This window comes from Triticum aestivum, chromosome 1A (genome assembly GCF_018294505.1).
Source record: "Triticum aestivum cultivar Chinese Spring chromosome 1A, IWGSC CS RefSeq v2.1, whole genome shotgun sequence".
Lineage (NCBI taxonomy): Eukaryota > Viridiplantae > Streptophyta > Magnoliopsida > Poales > Poaceae > Triticum > Triticum aestivum.
The window spans coordinates 297,958,083-297,969,694 of record NC_057794.1 but is presented as its reverse complement, the minus strand read 5'-3'; the positions used below and the strand labels follow the sequence as shown (position 1 = coordinate 297,969,694).

Genomic DNA, 11,612 nt, shown 5'->3' with positions numbered 1-11,612 from the left:
AGTGATTTTGGCATTCATTTTAAATCGCAATATGTATCCCTGTTTATTTTTCTCGCATGGGTGTAAGAACGTAAAATTGGGCTATCTTAGCCTACGTGAGCTTTATTAGTTTTAAGCTGGTATCCCTTGTGTCTGTTTTTTTAGTTCCCAAATAAAAACAGTTGTGTCGTCTTTAATACACTTTATCAAACCAGTTTACAAAGCACATCTTCTTATGTTAATAGCACGCCACATTGTAAATGAGAATTTTGGGGGTTCAGTTTACAAAGCAAGTTTCGCAACAAAAAAAAAAGTTTACAAAGCAAGGATCCGTCTGCGCCGCCACGAGGACTTCACCAAAGAAAAAGAAAATGTAGTCTTGCATATCCGAAAAAAAAACTATTTTTTAGGCAAAAAGAAAAAAAGAAAACTCTTTGTTGGCATCGAGTTAACTCGTACGTACGTTCAAGCGGGCCATGCTGAAAAACCGAAGCTGCTCCTGGGCCCAGATCTGCACCAGAAAAGCAGCAAATAAACCCACGGGAAAAACTCCGACGGAAATTGAGAAACCCTAGCGATGCTCCAGATACGCCTGAGCAAGATCGGCTCGTCGGACTCTGGGGCCGCGGCCTCTGGCGCGGCGGCTGGGGCGTCCGGTGGCGCCCCGGCGAAGTCCGCCGCCGCGGCGGCTGGCGGTGCCCCGGAGTCGGTGACTGTGGCTTGCCCCGACCACCTGGTCATCGCGGACCTCGCCGTGGCGAAGAGCCTCGGCGCCGTTACAAACTCCGCCATCGCCGCGACGCGCGCCATCGGCCGTCGCTCTCGCCGGCCCCTCGGCGAACGCGTCCACATCTGCTCCCGCTGCGAGTTCCCCATCGCCATTTACGGCCGCCTCGTATGGAATCCTCAATCCCAGCATCTTCCCCCGTCTATGCCTTCACTACTTCACGTACTAAAGTCTAGATTTTATGTAGCACATATAACACCATCTAATTATATATCACTCAGGAGGAGTTAATTGCTATTGTAATCCTTGTTTGGAATAAATAGTCAAGTGCATCAGGCCGATGTAGAATTTCTGCAATGTCGCTAATCTCGCTGTTTAAGGATTTTAGGTGTCTGAGAGCCCAAGGCTAGTAAAACTATTGATATTGAGCAAACAGAAATAAAAAATACCTGTGGGAATTTCCAGTGGTATATTTTAGGGGTGTGTTACAGCGACATATGTAACTGGAGTCAATATTATATCCTTCTGTTTGTGGTACATTTTTTTGCCAGAAAAAGGATGTTGGTTGTTTTGTTTAAGTGTCGAATAGGGGAGGCCTACGGTCCAGTTTTGAAGCTGTATTGAATGGAAGCAGTAATCGTATTTTTTCTGCTACACTATCGGTCGATATTAATATTTTTAGGGATTGCACATAATTTGCACATAGAATTTATATTAGTTTGATAATCTTTTGTTGTAGTAAATACTGAATCTAAATTACTCCATTGACGGCATGGGATGTTCATATTCACTTTATTCAGAGTTCCTGGCGTGGTTGGTGCTCGGATTTCTGAAAGTATTCCGGCTATCAAGCCTGTCTAGTTTTAGTACGACACAGTGCATAAGCAAGCGAAACCACTGATTGCATGCAGTACATTTCACAATCATCTAGGCATGTCGCCATGTCGTATGTCCCTAAACTAGCATGTATATTTTACCTGTTGTCTGAGACTATCAGTTACCGGTCTGAACTATATGCGGTCTATTCATTTTAATTCTTTTGCTATTTTCCATAGTTGAATCGTTCGATCAATGACTTTCTTTAACTTTGTGCAGATTCCTTGTGAACATGCTTTCTGTTTAGCCTGTGCAAGAAGTGATTCCAGTTGTTATCTGTAAGCATTCTCCTGAACTTTTCGTAACTTGGCTTTTGTCCCATTCTCACCTTCGTAGTATATCGAGTGACTTACTGATTAATGATAGGATAACTTGCATAACTCTGATGTATCTGCACGGCATGATACTTGCTGAAATAAGCTTGTTATGTGACATCTAAGTATCCACTGATTGAGTTTAAGGAGCTTCAGCTAAGTAGATCTCATGTTAGCATGCATGTATTTTCAATGTTGTGGCAGTGCAGTGGAACTATAGTAACCTTCACCCAAATTGCTTGTGTTTCAGCTTGTTTCCTTTTATCTTTACTACTCCCTCCGTCCCATAATGTAAGACGTTTTTTTTACACTACTGTAGTGTCAAAAAACGTCTTACATTATGGGACGGAGGGAGTAGTTATTGTTAGCATCAATAGCTGCGAACATTAGTTAAGCAGTGATGTACATTCTTCTGTACCTTTCATGAGATAGTAAACTAGCAATTGTAGTTTTCCCCCGTTGACATTGTACTTAAGAGGGACAATGTTGCTGCTTACTAATTACTGCTATGTTGTTCGACTAGTTTGGTCTTAGACATGTCATTTTGAAACTTATATATTTACTTATATCCCGCAGTTGTGATGAGCGCATTCAGAAGATTCAGACTGTGAAAATGATGGAAGGGATTTTTATTTGCGCTGCACCTATGTGCCTCAAGTCTTTCCTTAAGAAAGCTGAATTTATGTCTCATGTACCTGAAGCTCATGCAAATCTCCTCCAAACTAACACGGAGAAGGAAGAACGTAATGAACCAGATGCTCCTAACATCTCCCGTGCTTCTGGAGGAGATGCTCAAAGGCAGTCTCAAATGCCTGAGATATCGACCGCACGTGCTCCTCCAAGGCGGGGTGTTTCACCCACATCAAGTTCTCACATGCAAGAGCGTGAAGACCGGTCTCGGTACCACCAGTCCAGGGAGAGGGAGCACACCCCACTAAGGCCCCCTATGCTAAGCAAACCGCCATCATTCCATGGTCGCCACTATCCACCAGGTGATACTCAGTCTGAAAACAACACACCTCAAGGATTTGACCGTCCCTACAGCTGGGCTCATGATGGTACACCTGGTGCAACTCCACTTCGCCAAGAACCCGACCATGGTACTCAAGACAAGCAGCAAGTGATGCCTAATTCACCTTTCATGTTCTCTCCAATGCATCCTCATCAGCAAAACTTCATGATGCACATGAATATGAATCAGCCTTTAATCCCCAACGCATCATTCAGCTACCCTGTCCAACAAGATGGGAATCCGCAGTACTTCAATGCCCCTTTCCAGATGCAACTGCAAGATGCCGGATCAGATCAAGGTTCAGTGTCAGTGCCCGAGGGGCTTCAGCGCCCATGGGGCATGGGGTTGATGGGCAATCCATCTCAGGGAGGTGGCGGCATGGCCTTCATGCCATCTGGTTTCGGGATGATGCCTGACAGCTCGATGAATCCAGGCATGCAAGGTAGGGATTTTCAAGGCCAAGCTGACCGTGGTGACGGAAGGGGCGTCCAAGAACAGTTACCTATGGTGATGCAAATGCAGATGTCGCTCCCCCCACCTCCCCCTACACAACCCCCGTCTGGCGGACAGCAGTCTTTCAACAGAACTTGATGAGTTTTTTGCATGCCAATTTTGTGGCTGCTGCCAAAATCGTGCTGTAGTGCGTTGGGAAATTGCAATTTTGCCATCTTGGCATGTAACTGATGAGCACTCGATGGCAGCCTATGTTGTGCTAAAAACGATGCAATTTAATCTGAATTGTCATATGCTATTTGTGAATTGTTTTGGTGCTTCAAAATGCGTACTGCCCATTGTTGGGCTGCCAATTTTTTTATGTCTGATGCTTGGCATTTCTATTTGTCATCCTTTTGGTTTTTATTATATTTAGTGTGTCTTGTTTTTGTTATGAACCAGAACTACTAACACCCAAAATAAGTGTCTCAACTTCAGATGTACTACACTTATTTTGGGATGGAGGGATTACAAGTAAATGAAAACTGAATACGAATGTGATTTCTTGTTAAAATGTCATTTAGTAAAGGAGTTCCCTAAAAGTAAAAGTAGAGAAGAGAGTTCATATTTCGATTGCTGATGTTCTATCTGCGCAAGGCTACGTTCGTCGAGTAAGAAATTATGAATGTAAAGGTGCAAAACACAAAAAAACAGTGGCCGAAATGCAAAATATCTGGAATGAATATATTCCTCTGAGGTTCTATCTGCGTAACGATATTCCCATTGAGTAAGGGAAATATTATGAACGTAAAGGAGCCAAACAGTACAGGGGTGAAAGTGTGAAATCTCACAAACATGAAGGGGCCACATACACAACGAATACAGGAGTGAAAGCGCTAAATCTCGAAAAACGTTAAGGGTCCAAACACACGGTAGCACAGGGTCATAAGTGTGAAGTCTCGGAAAACATAAAGGGGTCAAGAAGAAAAGTACAGGGACCAAAGCGCAAAATCTTGAAAAAATTTGGACCATTTCTCGATTTATTCGTGTCATCCTTGCGCAGGAGCCATGCTAATCTTCTCTATATCGTTCCAATTTTATCGGATGTCCCCGAAGGGAGAAGAGAGCTCTCACACGTCGGCTTATAAACTGGTCTGCGCGAAGCTCGGCAAGCCATGTGGGACTAAACGCTGGCACCGCTTCCCTCCCGCAGCCCTCCCGTGGGCCGTCCGATTCAATGCCAACGGGCCAGATCCAAGGCCACGCTGACGTCCTGTCCAGCACGATTTTGCGGGGGATCTTCTGTGGCTGCTGACACGCGCGTGCCCTTATGGGTTTTCTCTAGCCGTCTCACGTGACTTCGAGACCGGACTGCCGTGAAAAAGGTGCAAGTACGTTCTCGTGAAACTCGTATTCTACGTATACTTATTTCTGTATAAAGTGTTCATCTGACCGTGCTCATATCAGTATACTCTTTCTATCACGTAACAGTGTAACACCCACATACGATGTGTACAACAGCAGTTACCTCTGCAAGACAACAGTAAAATTCACCAAGTTTCTCAACAACAAAAAAAGGAACTTGAAGGACATGCTGCAATCCGTGTGTAAACTTGTTGCATGTATACACATGATTTGAAGATTACCACGCGGCAGACCCGCGTGATCAGCCATCCTAAAATCTTTGATATATCATTATCAGATATAAAGACAAGGTAAGATCTTCTTCATACTTTTTTCACTGTATGCACTGTCAACATAGATGCAGAGCTGAAGGTGTCATATACAGTTGTTCATTGATCCACAGAGTGGGAGAGACAAGGAGCAAGAAATAAACCTCAAACTGGATGTTGCGTATCTCTATCGGAAAATGAGATGCATTTTGCCCAACTTGTATCTACTTCCCGTATATTTATTCTGTCGTCGTAGCTGTTAATCCTACGTCGCTACGTATTTCATGTACAAAAGAAAAAGGGTGAAATTTCTGCATTTATACACTGCTTGGCGTCTTGAAGATATCCTGAAGGAGGAGGCTCAGCTCCCGTGCTGATCTCCCAACCTTGCCTTCTCGCCTACAAGATGATGATGTGTCATTTCGGTCCTTTACATTATAAGATCTCCAGATTTTTGGTTGTAACGCCTAGTTTTTGAATTGAAAGAGAGGGGCTTACCTTGTCAAGGAGATGAGACCTGCATTTATCTTTTCCAGCTCTTGAAAGCATATACTGCAGCGTTCCAACCTAGCAACATGGCACAAATGGAACAAACGCGTTACATTGTATGTACAGCAGGATCACCCTGAATGAGATGGAGGGATGGGCAAAATACCGGTGCTCTGCTTCGAGGTCTACACTGACTGGTGGAGTAGACGACAAAGTAGAAAAGATTGATGCACGGAAGCTTTTGACAAGCTTAAGGATCGTCACCAAGGCAACGTTCAAATGTCTGCGGGCGTAGATGACACAAACAACTTGTATAAGCCCAAATATTACCATCACATTATCTGTGACTTTTCATACTACTAAAACTGTATGAACTATGAAGGTTTTTTTTAAATAACAGTCGAATGGCAGTAAAAGACCACAGCACGGCAATGGCTATCAGTAAACCTTATCCAGTGTACAACAGGAAGGTAAAAGGTAAATTATAATACCCTGAATGAATAAATAAGATGAAATACCTGTCATATCCGCTTTCAAGAAGATTGGAGGCGAGAGGTAAAACAGAAGTGCAAATGTCTAGTGTAATATACTTGGTACTCTTTTCCATAATAAGAACATTAATTATATCAGCAGTAACCTACAAGACAGATAGAGCAAGACATCAGCCATTGTATAGAATGAGACTACAGTATTAGGGGTATGGTAGGAAGTACACACAGCATGATCCGACATTCTTCGCATAGCACTGACAGAGCCCTTGATATCATTATTTTGCCAACAGCGGTACACAAGCTGCAAATATCACATGGAAATTACCATTACTCAATATATGCACCATGATCATGTCTCCCGAATAATAGCAGTAAATGTTATTGCTGATTCTATTTTCCTTCAATACCTCTAGTTTTGTCAGCCGCGACTTCACGGCATGAATGAATTCTTGATGGTTTTGCATTAGGTCAGCTATAAGATCGTCATCATTAGCCAATGCACTGCGTTCTCCAGCAAATGAAGATTGTCTCTACAGAAGTAGAAAATATAGAGTTGGGTTTGGTATGAACAGAATGAGCAAAGGCATCCCAAATAACATAACTTAAAGTTTTGGAAGTAATGTATACCAAGCCATCTGACGTTGGTGCGTACTCGCTTCTCTTGTAACTCGCACATAAATGTCCCGTTCCTCCTGACAAAGAGCATGATGATAACCCTAGGAGGATCAAATATTCAAATCAAATAATATCATACCAATTCAGCGGAGCACTTACGATTTTGCATTATGCTGCTCTCACTTGATTCCACCAGTTGGCTCGATCCAAACACTACTGTTCTGTTAACATTCACAAATTGTGGATTCCTTCCAACTGCTGATTTTGTTTCTTCGAAACCACAAACATCATACCAGTTATCAACTTTGTTAGACTGAACACTTTCAGTGCACAATGCCCCAAAACAGTTAATGTCCCCATCACTTGATGTTTCTCTTATAAATTTCCTTTGTGGAGTTTTTGAAGTAATTGGCTTTGACTGAAATATGGAACGATGAACATCTTTGTCATGATCCACAGCCAGATGACCTTTTAGTAATTGTTCAGGCTTTATGGCAGCAGCGGCAGCTTCACTGAGATTGGAACCAGCATCCACTTTAGAAACATGCCTTGGGACAATACCAGGCACGAAAGTGGATCCTTCACTACTACATGCAAATATATTGGACCTAGGTATATATGTGGGAGCAGCAGAAGCCTGTGAGTTACCAGCGATCATTCTGGCACTTGTAGAGAGATCCACTTTGAAGCGAACATTAGCTATGTGTCTCTTCTGGTGGTCAGTAGAATCTGGCTTCAATCTAACCCTAGGAGAAATAAGAGGTGCAGATTCAGCTCTTGTCAGCCGAAGATTATTTATTCCAGGTGCTTTTGATAATCTCTTCCTCACTGCAGAAGAAGCTGGTACAGAAGCTTCTTTCGACGCAGACATCGGGCGCTTAAGCAATGTACTGGATGTTTCATTGGCTTCTGTTAAAAACAAATACAGGTAGTGTTGGGGTGAAAATCTTAACTAAAAGAGAACAGGCGAAGATTAGGAAATGAAATGTTATTCACTTATTCATGAGACAATAATAACTCCTTACGGGTACCTTGTCTTCTGGAAATCGATAAACTTCCCAGCATTGATGATATGCTATTATCAGCTTGTAATGGCCCATTACCAGTTCCATTCCAAAATGCTTCCGCACTACCGACAGTGAATGGATCAAATTTCTGAAGTTTAGGATTAATACCATATCAGAACTGCTCATATGCTAACATAATAAATTTTATAGAATCATACCATCAAGTCCACAACCCATATTCCCACACAACTTTGGTTATATGAGCAACCAAGAAGTTTTCCCTCTTGTACATTTAGATCTGCTAATGTTGACCAGCCAACATCAACTGCATCATGACATATGATAGGTTCCCATGAAAGAACCTGCAAGCAAAAGGATAACATGCAAATGATTTTGTTATGACATCATTTGTTCCAAGCTTGAAATGAGGAATTTGCCATTTTATTAGAGTATCTACCTTCAAGCTTTCATGTAATCCACAAAAAAGTGCTTTGCCGTCACTGTTGAATGTCATAGAACGAACTACACTAGCCTGAAAATTCGGAAGCTTGCGATAAGTATTAACTACAGCACTTACTTAATTTGGTCATTATCAAGAATCCCCATCCACCCATAGGGAAACTATATACAATATGAATAACAGAGTAGCTGTGGTCAGAATCTGTACCGGCATATAGTATTCGCGACAATTCTGCATGAAGCTGAAAAATTAGTTAAATCCAGGATGAAAACAAGATAAATGCATACTAAAATTACTTATAGCCCAAGTACAGAAGATTAAAAAAAAGAGGGGGTATGCACCATCAGGCTTACCAACTGAAAGTTATAGAAGAGTTCAAATATGCATACACAAGAAACTTGTTCTAAAAACAAACCAAGAAACTTGAAATTAACAAATGATTATAAACAACTAAAGGCTCATGTTATGTGGCTCACAATTTCAGGTACAGTACAACATTTGGTCCGATATACTAATTTATGAATCATGGTCAGCATTACTTGGTACTATTTCATGACTCTGGTTACAAATACATGAAATCATTGCTTAATGCTGTTCTGACGTGTTCCCTTGGGTCCTTGTAAAGGGTCAGATTTAGGCATAATTACAAAGGACAAACACAATTCATAGTGATTGAACTCAGTTTGAAATAAAATTACATCAAAGCCAAGAGTATGATCAAATGTAGCTCGAGAAAAGTTGTAAAATTTTATTAGGACATAACTTTGCTGGATGACTGCATAATGATAGTGTTTATAGAACTACATTATTTCACAATCTGAACACAAAGATAGCATGAACAGGGAGACACAAATGTAGAGCCTGAGCTTTCTGAATCATCAATTAGGAGATATTATACCTCCGGTCCAGAAGATCCAATCAACTCAAAAGTCTCAAGGTCCCAAAATTTAACAGTTTTATCAGCTGAACCTGCAGAAGTTTTTGGAAAGAACAGAAAGCAAAAGTTACAACTAACCAAGTCTAGATGATGCACAATTAATTTTGGAGGAAAATGTTATCTGGGAACATGTCTTATATTCTTGTACAGGTTTTACAGTAATATGGTCATCCATCTAACCTGTGGCCAGTAAGAACTCGTGGGGGTGAAAATCTAAACAGTTAATTGGGCCTTCATGAAGCGTAAAGTCATGCAAGAGCTTTCCAGCTGTCAAATCCCAGATCTAGCAAGATATTTCCCAAAAATAATCAGTGACCGAAGAAATATAAGATATTTTTTCGCTAGAGCATGTGTTTATTCATCTTGTTGATATTAGTTCTGTTATGAGCATATATGGCAACTTTATAGGTTGGATTAATCAGCAGATTCCCCTGCATTTTTTTCTGTGGTACAGCTTAATAGTTTTTTTTTCATATTTACTAGACAGGTTCAAACTCTTACCTTCACAGAACTATCAGCCCCACCGGAAACAATCCACCGACCATCAGGAGTGAATCTAAGCACATCAATCCTCCCGGTATGACCCTGGTATGTGTGAATGCATCTCTTCTTCCGCATGTCCCATATTTTCATGTTTGTATCTGAAGACCCAGACGCAAAAAATTCTCCAAAAGGGTGGGAATCAAGAGAGGCGCAATTTGATCTATGCCCAGTGAAAGTTCGAACAACTGTGGCAATAAAATCAGATATAGTTACAAGATATAATTACATTTGATCTTTTTGTTTCAAATACAGCCAAGCGTTATGAAGACTGGTTCACACCTTTTGCTTCCTTGATATCCCATATTTTTATTGTTCCGGTTGCTGCTCCGGCACCTATCATAACCTCAGAGGAATCAAAGCTCAGTGACTCAACTGGACTTGTATGGCCTGAGAGGCTCTGCAAAAGCGTAGTGACACTCACTTGTAATTATAAGTGCATAAGAAACCACCTAAATGACTACCAACCAAAAATTCAATGACATAGAAAGTGATGAAACTCCTCATATAACATTACCAGGACAGCACTAGGTTTCCCTACAGCCCAAAGATTGACCTTCTGATCCTCCCCACCAGTGATGAAAGTTCTTGATGTTCGCTTCCCAAACTTGGCACAAGTGACATCCGAAGCATGCGCTACAAACTCCTCTGGGCATTGTCAAGGAAACATGAAACTGTTGTAGCCTGATATAAATCCATGAAGTCAGGCTAAATGTTTATGTCAGAGTTCACTCTCTGGTATTGTTTTGGAATACACATTCCCACTAGGTACATAGTCAACTAAAACCCAGAGCAAAATAGTTGAGCGGTCATGCCATCAATTAGAAATTTAGAATTATTCTGCACTTCATTATCAACATCGAACAGGTAATAACACCATATTGTGAGTGGAACTAGGTTCGTTTCAGTAATTCTACAATCCATGCTATCCTAAATGAGTCTAACAAAACGAAATCTGAAGATTCAGTATTGAGCTTCACAACTTCCACAAAGCAGGTGTCAGGAGTTCAGACCCAACAACATGATCATATTTGCTGCATTATCTGAAGTGACAAAAGCAATGGTAAATTACATAACACAAGGGGCAAATTTCCTAACAAGGATTGAATTTCTTTCAGTACTACACTTACAAACAAACTTTCTTTTAAGGAGTCTCGCAAACAAACTGTTGAGCACACATTCTCTCGAATTAAAATTGAACACAAAAAATGTAATTTAATGTTCAGCAGAAAACCGTATTGTTTCATGTAAAATTTTCTTTGGTCATATTAGTCCTCAATTTCAAGAGGACATTTCACTAAACTTACACGCCCATCCACACAGTTGCAAAATCACACCCAAAAAAATTGTCCGTTACTCCGTCTTACATTAGTTCGTTGGAACCAACTCAGCTCAATCACAAACTAAGAAGGCCAACATGAACCCAAGAACAGCTCAAGATGCAAAAGGTAGGTTCCTGGAATCAATTGTAATCGCTGCACGCGAGCCCAACCCAACCAAAACCTAACTGCACCGACCCAAGCAAGTCGGCTCAAAGCACCCTGATTCGAGATTCCCAGAAGGTAATAGATTATTCACGGAGCAAGAAGTAGGATACGGAGCTTGTACGCGCGCTTGGTGGCCATCCGTGACGGCAGCAGTCATAAAAAGCTTGATTTTTTTTCCTCGCTGCGGCGGGCCGGCGGCGGCGGCGACGGCTGAGAAAAGATTTCGAATTGTGTGTCAGAATCGATCCGTTATTATATGCCGTTTCTCGATTGGTGCTACAAATCTGCCCGATTTTGTAGGAACAAACTAGTGAGAGGGAGAGAGAGGGGCGAGGGGAAAAGCAACTCCAAAGAGCACAGCAGAGTATTTCTTGGTTATTGTAAAAAAAGAGTTATTTCTTGGTTTTCTAGAGAGTTTTTCTTGTTCTTTTTACCGGTCAATGTCCAAGCCGTGATGATTAAAAAAAAGCTATGACGTTTCCATTTTCAAATTATGTCAATTTTTTCCCTCAAAAAAGATTATGTCAATTTTATTTTTTTCATAAATTGGAGAACCTTATTATTATTATTGAT

General features: G+C 41.3%; 2 protein-coding genes and 1 non-coding gene across 4 annotated transcripts; 1 reads left to right on the top strand and 2 right to left on the bottom strand.

The window, feature by feature from the left end:
* The first annotated feature begins 497 nt into the window (after positions 1 to 497).
* LOC123046895 (E3 ubiquitin-protein ligase HAKAI homolog) lies at positions 498 to 3,686 on the top strand. Its single transcript, XM_044470336.1, has 3 exons — positions 498 to 874; positions 1,802 to 1,860; positions 2,473 to 3,686. The coding sequence occupies exons 1-3, from the start codon at positions 557 to 559 to the stop codon at positions 3,497 to 3,499; spliced, it is 1,404 nt and encodes a 467-aa protein (XP_044326271.1). The 5' UTR covers positions 498 to 556; the 3' UTR covers positions 3,500 to 3,686.
* Positions 3,687 to 4,357: 671 nt separating this feature from the next.
* Positions 4,358 to 4,460, bottom strand: LOC123072184 (U6 spliceosomal RNA). The gene has a single exon (XR_006434895.1). It is a non-coding gene; the product is annotated as a U6 spliceosomal RNA (small nuclear RNA).
* A 585-nt stretch (positions 4,461 to 5,045) lies between these two features.
* On the bottom strand, positions 5,046 to 11,404 carry LOC123046882 (katanin p80 WD40 repeat-containing subunit B1 homolog KTN80.4). Of its 2 annotated transcripts, none has more exons than XM_044470321.1 (18): positions 11,150 to 11,404; positions 10,070 to 10,200; positions 9,835 to 9,952; positions 9,514 to 9,740; positions 9,193 to 9,295; positions 8,974 to 9,044; positions 8,283 to 8,306; positions 8,073 to 8,147; positions 7,834 to 7,977; positions 7,640 to 7,763; positions 6,768 to 7,517; positions 6,621 to 6,685; positions 6,401 to 6,523; positions 6,220 to 6,294; positions 6,021 to 6,139; positions 5,669 to 5,785; positions 5,512 to 5,580; positions 5,046 to 5,412 (listed from the first exon to the last, which is right to left on the bottom strand). In XM_044470321.1, the coding sequence occupies exons 1-18, from the start codon at positions 11,175 to 11,177 to the stop codon at positions 5,331 to 5,333; spliced, it is 2,445 nt and encodes an 814-aa protein (XP_044326256.1). In that variant the 5' UTR covers positions 11,178 to 11,404; the 3' UTR covers positions 5,046 to 5,330. The 2 variants fall into 2 exon arrangements, with proteins under 2 accessions (XP_044326256.1, XP_044326263.1); XM_044470328.1 differs by having other exon boundaries at positions 6,621 to 6,709; positions 6,792 to 7,517.
* Positions 11,405 to 11,612: the final 208 nt, after the last annotated feature.

Coding starts and splice junctions, on each gene's coding strand:
- LOC123046882 (XM_044470321.1), bottom strand. CDS start 11,177: ATGGCCACCAAGCGCGCGTACAAGCTCC. Junction 10,201..11,149: donor CAAGCGCGCGTACAAGCTCC/GTATCCTACTTC, acceptor GACAATGCCCAG/AGGAGTTTGTAGCGCATGCT. Junction 9,296..9,513: donor GGGCTGATAGTTCTGTGAAG/GTAAGAGTTTGA, acceptor ATATCTTGCTAG/ATCTGGGATTTGACAGCTGG.
- LOC123046895 (XM_044470336.1), top strand. CDS start 557: ATGCTCCAGATACGCCTGAGCAAGATCGGCTCGTCGGACTCTGGGGCC. Junction 875..1,801: donor TCGCCATTTACGGCCGCCTC/GTATGGAATCCT, acceptor AACTTTGTGCAG/ATTCCTTGTGAACATGCTTT. Junction 1,861..2,472: donor AGTGATTCCAGTTGTTATCT/GTAAGCATTCTC, acceptor TATATCCCGCAG/TTGTGATGAGCGCATTCAGA.